Source organism: Typopeltis vanoorti, chromosome 20 (genome assembly GCF_054136105.1).
Source record: "Typopeltis vanoorti isolate ZY-2024b chromosome 20, IOZ_Tvanoo_1.0, whole genome shotgun sequence".
Classification (NCBI taxonomy): domain Eukaryota; kingdom Metazoa; phylum Arthropoda; class Arachnida; order Uropygi; family Thelyphonidae; genus Typopeltis; species Typopeltis vanoorti.
In genome coordinates, this window is record NC_143568.1 from 44,120,640 (window position 1) to 44,138,776 (window position 18,137).

An 18,137-nucleotide genomic window follows, 5' to 3' on the forward strand; every position below is an offset into this window, starting at 1 on the left:
TTTAAATAGTTCCCACATCATTTAGTACTTGATTTTGTCATTTCAGAACATTCGATGAAGAATTACCAGTGCAGTAATGATTTGATAATTGTGGAAACTTTTTCCACTTAGTTATATCATATATTATACTTGACAATAAACTACATTCTAGCTTTAATCCTATATCTGAGTATTAGTTTGAAGTTACTTTATGCTTATGCTAATGCTTTAGTATAGGATTAAAACAAGAATATAATTTCTTTCAAAGTATAATATATGATGTGATAATAACCTGACTATTCATGTTAGAGTAATTCACTCCATATCTAGTTACACATTTTCCAATTTGTAATGCAAACTAGTGAGTTCTGCTAACTACTGATGTGAGGTTATCTGTTTATCAAATGACTTTTGACAGAAGAATTTCTGTAGTAGGAACTGAAAAGTGTGCAGATGGATATCATACAGATTGCTGTATTTTTATTTTACTGTGTTTCAGTTTTGTATTTTTTTACTGTAGTAGGTGAACTAAAGATTAGATAATCCAAAAACCCCTGTATAGATAGAAGAGAGATCAAGTATTGAAATTTTTCAAGTCATGTTAGACCTTCATTAAGCAGAGTAGTAATGGTTTCCTCGAATGATTAAATTCATCTTCCACTTAGACATTCCCAAATATTCATGTCTGCAATAGGATTCAAGCTCATCACCTATTGGCTGATGAGCAAAAGCACTGTTCACCCAATTCAAAAAAAAATAAATAAAATAAAACTCTTGCAAGCTAGCTTGACCTATACAGTAAACCTTTGCAGAACACGATTTTGCACATACGCATTATCTTAATTGTTTCCATTGAATTTGTCCAACGCTAGAATTTCCTTCATATGTGGTACGCTGCAGAGCATCGGCTGGCAACCTTGCTTGGCACTGCCTGCTAGCTGAGTGACCCAGGCCGAGAGTTGCAATCATTTCACTCACGTTAGCAGAGCTGTAATCACGTATTTATCAGTGTTTATCCTCTTCTCCTTTTGCATTTGTATTTCTTTCAATTTCAAAAATTCAATATGACATCTAAGAGGAAGGATGAAGATGATAAAGCAGCAAAAAGATGCAAAGTTTTGATATGCTCTCAGAAAATTGAAATTTTAGATAAGTTGAAAAATGGTACACCTGTTTCATCGCTTGCAAGAAAACTAGCTATAAATGAATCAAGCATAAGAACAATACAGGAGAAGGAAGAAAAGATTCGGTCTAGTGTCAAAGCTTCAGGCAATACTTCGGCAAAGGTTGCTCAAGTTTCAAGAAGAATTCTGCAATTGGAAAAGATGGAAAAAATATTAATAGCTTGGATTGACAATCAAGTAAACGAAAAAGCTCAGTTGTGGATGGTGTTGCTATTTGAAACAAAGCTTTAGATATGTTTTCTTTCGTTTTAAATAAAGATGGCCAATCGTCAGAGAAAATTGACTTTCAAGCAAGCAAAGGTTGGCTTGAAAACTTTAAACATTGTTTTAATTTGCACAATGTAAAGCTTCACAGAGAAGCTGGCTCTGCAGATAAAGAAGCAGCAGAGAAATTCAAACCCCAATTTTTGAAATTCATTGAAGAGAGGGGTTACGTTCCGCAACAAGTTTTCGATGCGGATGAGACTTGCCTATTTTATAAGCAAATGGGACAACAAACCTACATCACAAAGACACAAAAGGTTGCCCCAGGTTTTAAAGCTTTTAAGGATAGCCTCACTTTGCTTTTTTGTGGAAATGCATCAGGCGACTTCAAGTTCAAGCCTCTGCTCATTTATTGATCTAAAACGCCTCGTGCATTGCAGGGAAAAATTTTTGAGCAATTGCCCGTTGTGTGGAAGTGGAATAGAAAAGCTTGGGTAACAAAAGCCCTCTTTAATAACTGGTTTGAAAATTCATTCGTTAAAGAAGTTAAACATTACAGAACAGCAAAATCTGTGCTTTAAAGTTCTCCTAATTCTCGATAATGCTCCAGGACACGATGCTGAAGCCCTCACAACATTGCATCCAAATGTAGAGGTTTTATTCCTCCCACCTAACACTACTTCCTTAATCCAACCAATGGATCAAGGGATCATAAAACATTTAAAGCCTATTATGTCAGGCATGTTTACACCTCTGCAAATATAACACTAGACTAAGGAAAGCATGACAAGCTAATGGCATTTTGGAAGCGATTCAACATAAGCCACTGCATAGAAATGATTAAACTCACATGGGAACAATGAATTCATCAACATTGAATGCTTGCTGGCATCAGCTCTGGCCAGAAGTTGTCAACAATTTTAAAAGATTTCCATCGATTGAAAACGAAGCCAAAGAAATCGTACAAATTGCAAAAGCAATTGGCGGCGAAGGATTTTTAGATATGGAAGAAGGAGAAGTCAAAGAATTAATCGAGAAATGACGAATGAAGAATTGGATGATCTTGTAACACCAGCCGACAGTGAAAGCAGCGATAGTGAAGAAGAAGATAAAGTGCCTTTAACTTACAAGAAGTTAAACGAATTGTTAAAAAAAGGCACAGGAACTGTCTGATTTTGCAATGGAGATTGACCCAAATGAAGAAAGAAGAGGACACTTTATGAAAGGCATTGAAAAACTCTGCGCTCCTTACCGTGAAACTTTTAAAGAGTTGTCAGTCATTGTCCCAAGCAAAAATCACTAGCTTTTTAAAAAAATAATTGTATTATGTACCTACTTATTCAGCAGTAATAAAAATCCTTCCAATTAACATTTGTTTCATTTTTCCCTTTTAATTACAACAATATTTAGGTTAGTTTAAATTATACATACATACTTTCTTAATTTGAACTATACCTAACACATTTTTTTCCATAGAAAGTTAACTTTACGGAACACTATTTTGCCATGTGCGCAATGTATTAATGACGTAACCCCCACGTTTGGCAAGGATTTACTGTGTATATATATATATATATATTGATAACATTAAACATTAGCCTTATTTTTAGTCAAAATTACATTACCTGCCTCTTACTTAATAGACAGCCATTATTCATTAAAACCATACATATTCCACCCACATTGAAAGATTTTAATGATAAACAAATATGAAATTTGCTTTGTTATACTTCATATCATTATGCACAAGGGTGAATGTAAACCTCTTCAAAAGTTTTTTATAAAAAAAAGACTTTTAAGAAAGAAAGAAGCTTTGATCTATAAAAAAAATAAGTTTTTTAAATGTAATCAGTGGTCATTATATAGCATATTCTCCACCAAATTTCGGTAGAAGTAGGCTATACTTTCAGTCTGTGTGAAATTGTTATTATCCCTAAACCTAAGCTGCCTTGGTTTGGCTAAGTGGTTAGCATCTCCACTCTGCAATCAATAGGTCATTTCATTGCCTAATGAGAGACCCCTTTCCTTTTGAAATAGTTTGAAACAGTAACATGCCCGATGTGCCCCCCCTCCCCCAGTGGCATAGCTAGAGCTGTTGCCACCCATGGCAGTCCCTGAGTTTGCCACCCCTCTCAATACACATCAGAAATACTACAAAAAGTCAAAACGACATATAGGGAAATAGAGCCAACAGGCTTCATTTCGGCGATATAAATATTATTCAAATTAAGGGGATATTAAATCCCACATTGTTTTAAAACCGAATAAGAAACTCAAAGATTGGAACCAGAGAGTTTCATGCCGAATATAGTAAACTATAAAAGTATCGGCGGCCACTAGCGTGAGCTAATGCAACTAGTCCTAGTACGTAGTACAATCTCAGGCAACTCGTTGCAAAGGTGGGAAAAGTTCTGATTGCTAATCTTGGTATTTTCCATAATGTAAAAACACATTACATTATGGAAAATATCAAGATTAGCGATCAGAACTTTCCCCACCTTTGCAACGGGTTGCCTGAGATTGTACTACATACTAGGACTACTTGCATTAGCTCACGCTAGTGGCCGCCGATACTTTTATAGTTTACTATATTCGACATGAAACTCTCTGATTCCAATCTTTGAGTTTCTTATTCGGTTTTAAAACAATGTGGGATTTAATATCCCCTTAATGTTAAAACAATATGTTTATTTTTGAAGTAAAACTTTTATTTCAACATTCTAAAATGTTATATTTCTTGCTTTTCTGTTAGCAAAATCGTCGATGACATTGGCCAAGTCTATTTCATAGTAATGTAGGTAATTCTTAATCTATTTTATTTAGAAAAACTCCTATCACAACTAGCAACACTTACAGCTATTGTGAGAAAAATTTGCATTAGTATTACAATATTTGGAAATGAGTTCTGGAGACTGTATTTTAGAATTAACTGCAAAAGTTCAAAAAAGGTTCAAAGTGCCCCCCCCCCCCAGTGGTGGACCTCTCCCCCCCAGCTTTCCCCTCACCCCCACCCAACCTTGCACATACACACTTATTGGCATCCTGAAGTGGGTTGAAAATGTTCTAGGCTTGTTTTCTAAAGCAGAATTTCTGTTATCTAATCTTTAATATACTCATGTACTAATTGCCCTACAGGTTATCAGTCTTTGTTTTCGTTTTTGGACAGGATTACATATTAAAAAGAAAAAACATTGTATAATGACATGCACAGTATGGCGTTGGAAAAAAAAAAAAGTACTGAATAACTACAAGGATATGTTATGGAGTAAACATATGTCGAAGTTCGGTACTTTTTTTTTTCGCCACATTGTATAATGATAGATATTATTAGAAAACGTGAATTTATGTTATTTTCTCCTTCTCTTGCAAAATGATAAAGAATAACACTACAAATGTTTAAGAAATGTAATCAGATTTTTTGCAGATGAATCAGCAGGTGCATATAACATTTATACTATATGAACATTGCCAAAAATCAGTTATTTGTTTTTCCAATTAGTGCTTTTTATGAACAGTCTTATGAAATAATCAAAATAATAATCACAACACATCATCTATGTTTGCCAAAAACTGGAAAAATTGTACCTCAGCCATAAAAACACCACTTTCTATTTTTAATTTTGCATGTTTTCTTGAGTTTAGCGGCAACAAAATAGTTCTTGCCTAGGGGCAGTATTTAACCTTACAATGGTCCTGCTTTCACGTGTTGAGTTAAATGGTTATAAGAAAAGGGGGGTTAATACAGAATATGGATTAGCAAACTGAGAAGTTACCCTTCATCAATTGAGATGAAGAAAATCCACAACTTTAAAAAGAAGCTGCTTCAGCAGAAGTCTTGCAATTAATTAGCATGCTTTATTGAACATTTCTAATTTTGGTTGCAAGGAACAATATCTGGGAAGTTGGCTATCTACTAGAACCCCAACTTGAATTTTTTTGAATCTGTACTAATTTTTGTTGTTATAGCTTGTTCAATCATCACAACAATGCGTGAAACCAATATTTAAGTTTAAATATTCACATGATGTCTTAATTGTGAGTTATGATATATTTAATGTGAACTTTGCTATTAGTGCATCTCAGTGATATGTGCCAACAGAAGCAGAAAGTAAAAGTGAAGCTAAAGAGAGAGAGGGATTTGATAGTGTTACTTGAGGAGTAAGTGTTGTCAAATATAATGGAAATGTGAGCCCCCCCCCCCCCGGGCAAGGAACAACATAAAATGGTTTTTCACTTCCTTTTAATTGACTAGATTTCTTCTCCCTATGTAAAATTGGGAAAAGAAATCATTTATGCATCTAATAGATCAGCATTTATGCAACTAATAGATCAGCATTTATGCAACTAATAGATCTTGGCATTTTGCTTGAGTGGTGTGTGTGTGTGTGTGTGTGTGTATCAATTGTGGATTTAAAGTTGGTGAGACGATGTTTGTATAGAAGGAAAAAGGATAGGAAGGAAAGAACTGTGGGACATTCCTGCAATAATAATGATTTCTGAAGAAGTAAACCATCTACGACAACATTCAGTGAATAGCTGGAGAAGAAGCCAGCCATAATTATAAGGGACAAAAGATAGGCAGAGGGGTATGTTTAGAATCTTTCTATGTTAACCTACTCAGATTCACTGGAAAGGTTAACAGTTGTGGCTTGAATTTTTTTAACTGTTCTAGAGCATATTTGTTTAGAGATGCATATGTCATATATTATCTCATCTCATCTTTCTTTTACCCTCTGTTACCTTACGGTATCGCGGGTTTATTTATTGTCGGACCTCAAGCCATTCACAGGATAAGGCTGGTCAGCCCTACACCCCAGTGTTGAGTTCTCAAGGCCGGTTTGCCTGCTTTGCAGGATGAAAAACCCCAGGATAAACTATGGAAAAAATCCTACTGTCCACGCCCAAGACCGGCTAACTTGGCTATAACTTGGCTATCTTTCAGCTCCTCCCATCATCGATGGGAATTGAACCTAGGACACTCCTTCCCCAGGCATATGGTTGCGAAGCGCACAGCCACTAGGCTAACTACACAGACTTGTATGTGTTATCTCTAAACAATTATCCATACTCATTGATCAAGTGAGGAACTTCTGAGTACTACTTATGAGACTGGAGTTGATGACTTTCTTCGTTGTACTGTCATCATTTTCTTCCTTTTCGTGTGAGGCTAATAGCCTGTTATGACCAAGTAACTTGCTTCTTATGAGCCTGATACTGCTTATGATAGGTGATTTATGCTATCTGCATTGTGTGCAATAGCTCTTAAATTGCAGTTATTTTTCTAGCCAGTTGGTTTATTATTATTATTAAGAGAGACTTTCAGAGAATCAGGTATTTATCAAAGGAGGCCGTACTATTCACACCAGTTATCATACCCATTCTTGAATTCAGATTGAATAACGATAGATTTTGCATGATGAAATTCACTCTTTCTACGATGTTATGCATGATGAGAAACTCAAATTTTTTTTGGGGAAAAATAATGCTATGTCCTTTTGTGACTAACTAACTCACTTTCGGGGATAAAGGTTCTTCACGTCCTAGGCGGGATTCAAACCTAGGTCTTTCCAGCCAAAGAGCATTGTCTGAACTATGGAAGCCCCTTTCTTCATTATATTTAACGGGAGTAATATAATGTCATCTTTTTTAAAATTTTTAACTAGTAATATTTATAACTGACTGTAGAAGTTTTATTGGCCAACAGTATTTTTTTTATGTGATTCCCCATCCATGAAAGGTTATTAATAAAACTATAGTGCATTTTGAGTGGGTTAAGTTTTTTTTTTTTTACGTAGTCCTAGAGACCAAACGAACTTTTTCAAGCCACTCCAGGCTTCCAGTAAGTGTGGTGGTGGTGGTGGTCTCACACTGGGTGATGAAATTCATTTCCCACCTAAAGACAAACATCCATGCCCACAGCAGGATTTGAACCCGTGACCTGTTGGTTGGAGAATGGGTAAGCTAACTACTCAGCCAACCAGGCAGGCCATCATCATGTATTCATGAAAGACCTTTAAGGTTGATAGTTTTGTAAATTAATTTAAATATTAATCCTTGAATGAAATTAAATAAAGTAAAGAAATATTTTGAATTTGTTTTCAGGAATCTTTAAAAAAGGTTTTACAAGAAAAATTAGAAGCCATTAGAAAGGTTCAGGACTTAGAGGTAGGAATTAAAACTATTTGAAAATTTGACTTGTTTTTAATCTGTTTGCTAATCAAGATCTGAGAGTATATATTGCAGTGAACAAATTTACTCCTGTTTTACTTGACTTGAAAATTTAATATATTGACTGCAATAGCATTATTTTAGTTAATAATAATATTAACACCAGACTACCATGGACTCCAAGAGTCATTGTGGGAGGTATGCACTGTTAAACAAAGCCCATCAAACCATATTTTAAACTCATTCAATGTATCTGTATTCAATACAATGTCAGCCAATGCATTCTACTCACCAGCTGCTCTCCTTAGGCCTCTGCTCACACCCTCCTTATACAGCTTCCAGGGATGTCCTTTTCTTGTACTGCCTTCTTCAAAGAAAAAAAAATTCACATTAAGCAGGTAACAACCTTTTACTGACATAAATGTCTCAGTCATGTCCCCTCTCTTCCTCCTATTCAGAAGGCTTTGCAAATTGCATTCCCTTAATTTGTGTTCATATCCAACATCCCCAAAACCAATTTCCATCTTAGTCAGTCTTCTCTGGATCCTTTTCAATACATCCTAATCATCATGTAAACTAGGGGACCATATCTGTGCACAATAATCAATATGAGGCCTGATCAAGGCTTTATATAATGGAATCAGAACCTTTTTATTTCTGTATGCTAAGGTCCTCTGCATCATGGCCATATTCTGGTTTGATGACTTCACAGCTTGTGCAACGTGACCTCTGAACTTCAGATTCTTGTTCACCACCACTCCAAGAGCTCTAGTCTCCTCTTCTTCTTCCAGAATTTCTCCACTAAGTGTATACTTCACAACACTGAACTGACACACACACATTCCCACTCATACAATCTATTCAAGTCCTCCTGTAAGGCTACAACACCTGCTTGGTTACTCATCATTCTCCTCAGTTTTGCATCAACTGCAAATAGTTGTATATTACCAATTAACCACATTCCAGTATTATTAACATATAAATTAAATAACAATGTTTCTTACTTTTGAGAGAAACTTGTGACATAAAATTAAGAATTAGTTACACTTTAGCACAAGAAAAGTATATTTAATATATTGCAGATATTTCAGTTTGAAAATAAACTATCATCAGTGGCTTTCTATCAGTTTTGATAGATAAACTATCTATCAAAACTGATAGAAAACAGTTTTTTTACAAGGTAGAATACAAACATTTGATCATTCAAATTTAGAATGAGCAGCGTGATGTCATCATCATCAAATTCCTGCCATGTACCCTCAAGGGGTGTACAGGATATGACAGTACTACATGAAAAAATTACATCATTACTAACTTCCTATCTACAATTTTCCTCCAAATCAGTCTGTTACTTGTCAAGACTCCAACATTATCAGATCTTATATTTCTATCGTCTAAGGCACTTTGTACCGTATCAATCCACCTATATCTTGGTCTTCCTCTGGGTCGTTTTCCAGCCAACTTGGCAGAGAACACTTGTTTTGCTAATCTTTCCTCTCCCATTCTATTTAAGTGACCATACCATCTGAGATTAGCTCTTCTAACGCATTCCTGGATGCTGACAATGTCAAGTTCTTTCCTAATATCCTCATTTTTAATATGATATTGCCATTGATGCCTCTAATCTTGCTCAGGACTCTCATATCTGCGGTCTCTAGTCTTTGGTCAAGTGTTTTACTTCTATCATGTTGGAGGCTTAATGGATTTTTTACAACACTCAAAAAGAATTAAAATAGAATTTAATACTTCCTATATTTCGTCCTAGTCACTAGGACATCTACGGGGATTACAAAAACAATTAATGTAACATATGCACAAATAACAAACAATACTAGCCCAACCACGTGGGTGACACTAAAGTCCTATCTAGGTAGAGCGCCCTCTAAGGGCAGTAGTAGGTGGCCTGGAATGTAAGGTGGGAACTCTGGTGATGAGTGTTTCCCAAATCTTCAGAAGCTTAATGTAACCATATTTATTGAGATTTGGTTGGTTTTTGAGAGCTGCTGCTGCTTCTAAGAAAAGTCTCTCTTTCTTGAATTTGCTGTGGTGGAGCATGGTGGTTTTCTTCCATGATACTCTTCCATGCCACAGTCGTTCTTAATACCAGTGAATATAAGCGTAAAATGAACATCATCCTCCGCGATCGCGCTACCTACATCCCGCTAGAACACAACCCCACAAAAACACAAGTTAAGAAACTTAAAATTTTACTCAAAAAAGTATCTTCCTGGCCCCCTGATGTCACGAAAAAACTTAAACCTTTCCGCTCCCGTCCCCCCCGAATATACGGTTTACCAAAAATCCACAAACCCATTTCCCCACTCAGGCCTATAGTAGATGCCACCAATGCACCTTGCTATAGACTATCTAAACAGCTGGCCAACTCGCTGATCCCCCTCACCGGAAGGTCCCCTTCCTATATAAAAAACTCGACCCACTTTAAAGCCCTCACAGAAAATTTAACCTTGAATAAGACAGACATATTGGTAAGCTTTGATATCTCCTCTTTGTTTACCAATATTCCCTTAATTGATACCTTATCTCTCTTAGAAAACGTTTTTCCCTCTGACATCTTAGATCTCTTTTCCTTTGCCATTAACTCTGGGTATTTCTCTTGGAACAACAAAATGTACAAGCAGATAGAGGGAACTGCCATGGGTTCCCCCCTCTCACCCCCCCTTGCCAATTTCTATATGGAAGATTTTGAAAAACGAGCCATAGACTCAGCCCCACTCAAACCTTCTATCTGGCTAAGATATGTAGATGATGTGTTCTCTATTTGGCCTCATGGCCCAGACACATTAGACTCCTTCCTCAGTCATCTCAATAGTCTACATCCAAGAATCCAGTTCACTATGGAAAAGGAAAAGAACAATTGTTTACCCTTCCTAGACACCTTAGTCACACGCCTGCCTAATGATACACTTACCTTCACCATATACAGAAAACCCACACACACACAGGCAGATACATTCACAAACTCTCCCACCACCACCCCTCTCAACAATATGGCATTATTAAAACTCTTACCAAGAGAGCCACAATCTTTGTCCCAGTGGAACCGCCCTCACTAATGAGCTTAACCACATACACAGCACTTTCCTCTCCAATGGCTACAGCGATCACAGTATCAAAAAAATAATCAACTCCTCCCCCATTCCCCTTCCTTCTCGTCAACAAGATTTTAAAAATGCCATCACCATACCCTACATCCGTGGCACATCTGAAAAAATAGCCAAGACACTAAAACAGTACAATCTACACACAGCATATAAGCCCCACCGCAAACTGGCTACCCTTATCCGTTCTACGAAAGATCAGCTCCCTCCTCTCTCTCTGCCTGGAGTTTACAAAGTACCCTGTTCCTGTAAGCTGGCGTACTTTGGATAGACAGGCAGACCAGCATCCATCTGTCTAGAGGAACACAAGTCTTACATCTTCAAACACAACTATGGCCATTCAGGCTTGGCTGACCATGTTTTGGACACCACCCACAGAGTATCATGGAAGAAAACCACCATGCTCCACCACAGCAAATTCAAGAAAGAGAGACTTTTCTTAGAAGCAGCAGCAGCTCTCAAAAACCAACCAAATCTCAATAAATATGGTTGCATTAAGCTTCCAAAGATTTGGGAAACACTCATCACCAGAGTTCCCACCTTACATTCCAGGCCACCTACTACTGCCCTTAGAGGGCGCTCTACCTAGATAGGACTTTAGTGTCACCCACGTGGTTGGAGTAGTATGTTTGTTATTTGTGCATATGTTACATTAATTGTTTTTGTAATCCCCGTAGATGTCCTAGTGACTAGGACGAAATATAGGAAGTATTAAATTCTATTTTAATTCTTTTTGAGTGTTGTAAAAAATCCATTAAGCCTCCAACATGATGTCCTCACAGCACTTAAGCCTCTACACACGTGTTTTACTTCTAACCCAGCTCTCAGATCCATAAGTTAAAATTGGTTTGAACACAGTCTTGTATACAGCTAATTTAGTGTTCCAACTAATTTCTTTCTTATTCCATATGAATTTATTCAATTGACTTCCCCACGATACCAGCTTTGCTGATTCTGTTGTCTATTTCTATATTTAGTTTACCATCTTCAGTAAAAATTGTGCCTAAGTAGCTGAAATGTTTTACTTGTTCCACAGGTTCTCCATTCAAAACACAGTTGACATTTTCAATGATTCTGCCTATTTTCATTGTCTTTGTCTTTTTATTGCTGACCTTCATACCATATCTATTACAACAGCTATTCAATTTAGTCAGAGAATCTTGCAGACTTGTAGCGGATTTATTTAGAAGTATAACCTCATCCGCATAAAGCAAAGAGCTGACATTAACATCTCCAATTTTGATATCAGGTTTAATACCACATTCCTTCATAATGTGATCCATATAGATAATGAATAACAAAGGGGATAATGTACATCCTTGTCTCACATCAGATTTAACATTAAACCATCTTCCTGTACTTCCTTCAATTCTAACTGCTGACTCACAACTCAAATAAAGACTAAGTATTGCTTGATATAATGCCCCATTGACACCATATAACTGCAGCGTATTGAATAGCTTCTCTCTTGGCACCTTGTCATATGCCTTTTCCAAATCGACAAAACTTAAATACAGATCTTTGTTATATTCGCATGATTTCTCGACTATTTGTCGTAAAGTGAAGATCTGATCCTGACAGCCTCTATTTGGTCTGAATCCAGCTTGCTCTTCACCCAGCTTTTCTTCCACAATTCTTCTCAACCGTTTCTCAAGTATACTTGCATAGATCTTGCCAGGAACACTCAGTAGGGAAATACCTCTGTAATTCTCACATTCAGTTTTATTTCCCTTTTTATATATGGGTACTATGAGAGCTCTACTCCAATCAGCGGGAATTCGTCCCTCTGTCAAGGCTTTCTGAACTATGCTGTGCAGCCACTGTAAGACTCTTATACCACCATACTTCAGCATTTCTGGTCGAATATCATCTACTCCTGCTGCCTTTCCACATTTCAAGCCTTTGATGGCTTTTTCTACTTCAAGTATGGATATGTATTCCTGACTGCATGCCTGGTCAGTGTTTTTTATCACTGTGCTGTCATCACTGCTTGTTTCATTTAGCAGTTTTTCAAAGTAATTACTCCATACTTCAAGGATATCTTTTTCTCCTGTTTTCATTTCACCTTTATCATCTCTAATTCCTTTTACAGCACTCTTTCCTCCATTCCTAAGCTTCTTCAACAACCTCCAGAATATTTTGCCACCTTCTTGATATTTATTTTCTATATTCTTGCCAAAGTCCTCCCATAACTTTTGTTTAGCTAGTTTTACACACTGTTTAGCTTTCTTACATTTGTCTCTGTATTCTGTAAGAGTAAAAGCTGACTTATTTGCCATTAACTTTTGATATGCTTTCTTCTTTTCCTTCACTGCTTCTTTAACTTCCTGTGTCCACCAGGGAGTTCTGATTTTTTTATCCTTGCACACAACCTCGCCACATGCCTCTCTGGCAGAATCAATCAATGTTTCCTTCAGAGTTTGCCACTGAATCTCCGAGGTTTGATTCCTGTTCTCAAACTCTTTCATTTTCTTTTCAATAATATTTCTATATTTTAGTCTACAGTTCACATCTGAGAGCTGCTCAACTTTTATTCGCTTTAAAACTTTCTTACATGTTATTCTTTTCAATATGAAATTCAATTTTATCCTGCTCAAGACTAAATAGTGATCACTTCCAATTTCAAATCCTCTGTACACTCTGGTGTCCTGCACTAGGAAGAAAACATCACTGTCAACAATAACATAGTCAATGAGACTTTTCTTATTCCTAGCCTCTTCTCTCCATGTGAATTTGTGCACATTTTTATGTTGGAACATGGTGTTAGTAATAACCAGTCCATGTCCTGAGCAGAAATCCAACAGATATTTGCCCTTATTATTAGCTTTGCTCTTTTCTCCAAATTTTCCCAAAATATTTTTGTATGTCTCACAATCATTTCCTACTCTACTATTTAGATCCCCAACATGGACCAACTTTTCCTCTTTCATTGTGTCAGTTGCATTTTCTAAAGCCTCAAAAAATTCCTCCACTTCTACCTTAGTAGAACCTTCTGTGGGACCATAGGCACAAATAAGTCTCATTGTCCAGTTCTCCATTCTCATATTTGCCCACATTACTCTACTTGAGACTGACTGCCATTCAAGAAGATTAGCCTCGTATTTTGTGTTGAATACTATGGCTACTCCTTCTTTTCCTTGATTGTCATTGCCTGAATATAACATTTTGTATTTATTGCTCAGAAAGATCTCACCAGTTTTGGTCTTTTTTGTTTCAGTCACCCCTATTATGTCGATCTGGTACTTATCTAATTCCTCAGCTAGCTCCATTTCTTTGCCATTCAGGCTTCTTACGTTGATAGTACCGATCTTTAACTCTGGTGATGTTGAGTTGGGGTTTGTTTTCAGATTTGTTCCAGTAGCTGACTTTTCGCTGTTCGCCCTGGTTCCCTGGCGAAAACAACGGGGGCCTTGTTTAACCGGTCGATGCCCCAGCCGGAATGAAATTTTGTCATGTTGTACCATCATTTTCTATTTTGGTTTAACCAATAAGAATACAATTTGGTCGGCTAAATCCCAAATTGCCAGCCCATCCTCGTTCGTTCAGTATCAAAGTAGATACCCAACACGGTGCACCACGAGAAGGTGAGGATTGGACATTAGGTCAGAAGCCCTGGTCGGTTCTCCGCATTCCTTTAAAGGCTATGTGGAGGTCTCCTCTCAGTTATACAGCTTTGACCCTTAAGCACCCTGATGTTACATCTTTAATCATGATATCATTTCACCGAAGAAAGGCAAATATAAGGGTGCAGAATTGTTAAATGTATGAATATACAATGTCATGCAAAAAACTTAATTTATGAAATCATACTAAAGATATCCTTAGACATCTACATCTAGAAGGTCTTCATTTAAAAAAAAATGAACATGTTATTTGGATCAAACTTTCCCGTATTTTTGACATAGATAGGCAGTCATTACGATTCAGATTGGGGCGGTGAAGTAAGGCCTCAGCACTCTTTTTGAATAGGCATTCCAATTTATTCCCGACATCTGTGTAGAAGGTGAGTTTTGGACCACAGAATGTTGTGGTTTTTCTCTGTTCTGTGTTGCGCCAATCCAGACTTATCGGATTTGTTGTGAAGAATATAAGATTGATGTTCTTGTATTCTTTTTTCTATAGAGCATCCGGTTTGTCCAAAGTAAGAAAGATGGCAAATCACATGGAACTTGGTATACACCAGGAAGAGAAATAGTTGAGCGTTTATCTTTAGACGAGGGAAAATAGGTGGATATTTTATTAATAGGAATATAAGTAGTTGTTAGATCATATTTCTTTAAAATTCTTGAAATTCCAGAGATATATGGGATTGGAACTCAATGTATTGATTTTTTGTTGTTTTGGTTTGGCTTGTAGGAGTCAATCAGATGTTGTGTAGTCCTTTTTGAGAAGCCATTTCATTTCACGTATTGTTTTATAGTAGAAAGTTCTTTCTGTAAATGATGGGCAGTTGAACAATTAGTTCAACCCCCAACAATTAGTAAACATTTGATTCCTGTCTTTTGAGAAGGATAATGTGCAGATTGTTTGAGAATGTAATGTCCAATAAAAGTGAATAATAAAAATGAATAATAAAGTGAATAATAATAAAAATAAAAAACAATCTAAAAAAGATTATTTTTTGTCCTTTTCAATTTCCATGGTGAATTTGATACGACTGTGTAGAGTATTGATTTGGGAATACAAACAATATCTACAGGAACACCACCTTGTCTTTAATCTGCAATCAACTCAGAGCAGCTAAACATGATCTTGCTATTAACGTTCGCGGGGTTGCTGATCTCCAAACTTTTATCTCCACAAACTTAGATCAACAACTTTCCTACATAGTTCATAATGTGGCTAAATGCTCTCTGCAACATTCATTTAATAAACAAAATTGCTAGACAAATCAAGCCTCTCCATGTTCCAGATAATTGGGTTATCAACGTGTCTAGATACCCTTTAATGGATAGTGAAACATTTATCCTTTCAAAAGGACATGAATTCGCTATAGTCCCTAAAAAAGATTCCATATTTAGATTTCCTTTTTAACATCGAATGGAACTTATTTCACCTCTCCAATGAAAAAGCTAATACTCTCCACCTAGAAGTTGCATCCACCCTACTTAAAGCCATGCTTCCTCCATCTAACATATCTCTGTCTGAAAAAAGAAGCTCTACATTCCCTAAGAAGCAACAGCCACCTTGTTATCACCAAAGCAGACAAGGGAAAAGCTACAGTAATTATGGATTCTTCAAATTACAAAAGAAAAATTTATCTTTTACGAGATTGCTCAACATAGCAAGAACAGGATCATGACCCCACTAAAAGGCAACTGAAGAAATTAAATTCCCTTCTAGATGAAGTTATAAGTTTAGATGCAAACACCATAGAAAGGTTAAAAACTCATTTTGCATGACCTAGGTTATATGGTCTACAAAAAAATCCACAAGACAAACATTCCTCTCTGTCCTATTGTAGACTGTATTGATTCATCTTCTTACCTCATAGCCAAATATTTAGCAAAGTTATTGAAATCACATAAACAAATCTCACTCTTTTTCAAAAAACTCTTTGGATTTCTTAAGCACATTAAAAAATGTCTCCTTACAACCTACTGTTGAAAGTTTTTTTTCATAATAAATTTAGTTTAATCCTTTATCCAAGTGTGAGCAAACAAAGTTTGCGCCTGAAAGTATCTTCAGGACTGGGATAAGGTAGTGCAACACCAGGACGACTCCTTGCAAAGGTAGAGCAAGCTACTAACACTCCTATCTCAGTATCTCCCATAATGCAAAACACATCTCCTTGCAGATATGTCTAATGTTATGCATTAAGGGAAGGGCCACTACCCAGACTAGTTTCGACCTTTATTGAGGTCTCTTCAGTGGGAGCCAGGCCCAAGTGGAGATACCAACCAGAAGCATTAGCAAGGTCATCTCTACCTATAGGAGTTGCCAAATGGTGTGCCACCTTTTAGACATATCCGCAAGGAGATGTGTTTTGCATTATGGGAGATACTGAGATAGGAGTGTTAGTAGCTTGCTCCACCTTTGCAAGGAGTCGTCCTGGTGTTGCATTACCTTACCTCAGTCCTGAAGATACTTTCAGGCGCAAACTTTGTTTGCTCACACTTGGATAAAGGATTAAACTAAATTTATTATATTCTAACCAAGTGAAAAATAAACTTTCAACATCTTTCTCTAAATCCAGAGTAATATATTAAAAAGGTGGCACACCGTTTGGCAACTCCTATAGGTAGAGATGACCTTGCTAATGCTTCTGGCTGGTATCTCCACTTGGGCCTGGCTCCCACTGAAGAGACCTCAATAAAGGTCGAAACTAGTCTGGGTAGTGGTCCTTTCCTTAATGCATAACATTAGACATATCCACAAGGAGATGTGTTTTGCATTATGGGAGATACTGAGATAGGAGTGTTAGTAGCTTGCTCCACCTTTGCAAGGAGTCGTCCTGGTGTTGCATTACCTTACCCCAGTCCTGAAGATACTTTCAGGTGCAAACTTTGTTTGCTCACACTTGGATAAAGGATTAAACTAAATTTATTATATTACAACCTACTGATCTTATGGTGAGCTTCGATGTAGAATCTCTATTCACTTCTTAGTTCCTTCTAATTAGTGACATCTTGTAGGAAGATGTCATAAAATTATTCGGATTTGTAATGCACTCCGGATATTTCTTGTGTCAAAACAAATTCTACAACCAAGTAGAAGGAACTGCCATGGGAAGTTCACTTTCTTCTGTTCTAGCTAACTTTTATTTGGAGCATTTAAAAGACATCCTTTTTTCATGTATATACCCTCGACCTTTATTTTGGGTTAGATATATAGATTTTTTGCAGTGTAGACCAGACAATGTTGTTTTTGCAGCGTGGCCTCACAACAGAGATTCCCTACCTTCCTTTTTAGCCAAAATCAATACTCTACACCAGGGGTCGGCAACCTGTGGCTCCAGAGCCGCATGCGGCTTTTTGAATGAATAATTGTGGCTCCAGAGCCGCATGCGGCTTTTTGAATGAATAATTGTGGCTCTTTTCATTATTAAACGATCTATCTAAACATAGAAGTAAAAAGAAATATTTTGTAGGTCAAATGGCCCCTAACCATATGTCGATACTCAAATGTCAGTTTACATTGGGCACGATCAGCAAGGCAGAGCGCTACTTTGTTGTGAAAATTAATCGCTACAAATTAAATTAATTTGTAGCGAATGGCGATCACTACGGTAGTGCTACGATTGAGCAGTTGGCTCGGACACATTTATGACGTCACGCTAGACTAGCACATGTAGTGATACGGTAGTGTTTGCCTGTCTGAACGTGCCCATTATCTTCGCATATAGTGCAGGTGTGTGGTATGTAAATCTACTCAATTTGTTAAAATAAGTAAAGGTTTTGTAGTGGACGTTGCTGTGCTTTTATTTACTGGTGATTGTGTTAGGTAACGTGAATATTGTAACATTCAGTTAAATATTAACAAA

At 36.8% G+C, this 18,137-nt stretch overlaps 1 protein-coding gene across 3 annotated transcripts in view; it reads left to right on the forward strand.

The window, feature by feature from the left end:
* Window positions 1-18,137, forward strand: part of Slmap (Sarcolemma associated protein) — a 545,241-nt gene that overhangs the window by 165,620 nt on the left and 361,484 nt on the right. For all 3 annotated transcript variants that reach the window (XM_090409867.1, XM_090409869.1, XM_090409868.1), the window contains exon 8: window positions 7,470-7,532. In XM_090409867.1, coding sequence (XP_090265993.1) covers window positions 7,470-7,532 — 63 coding nt within the window. The remainder of the gene's footprint in view (window positions 1-7,469; window positions 7,533-18,137) is intronic.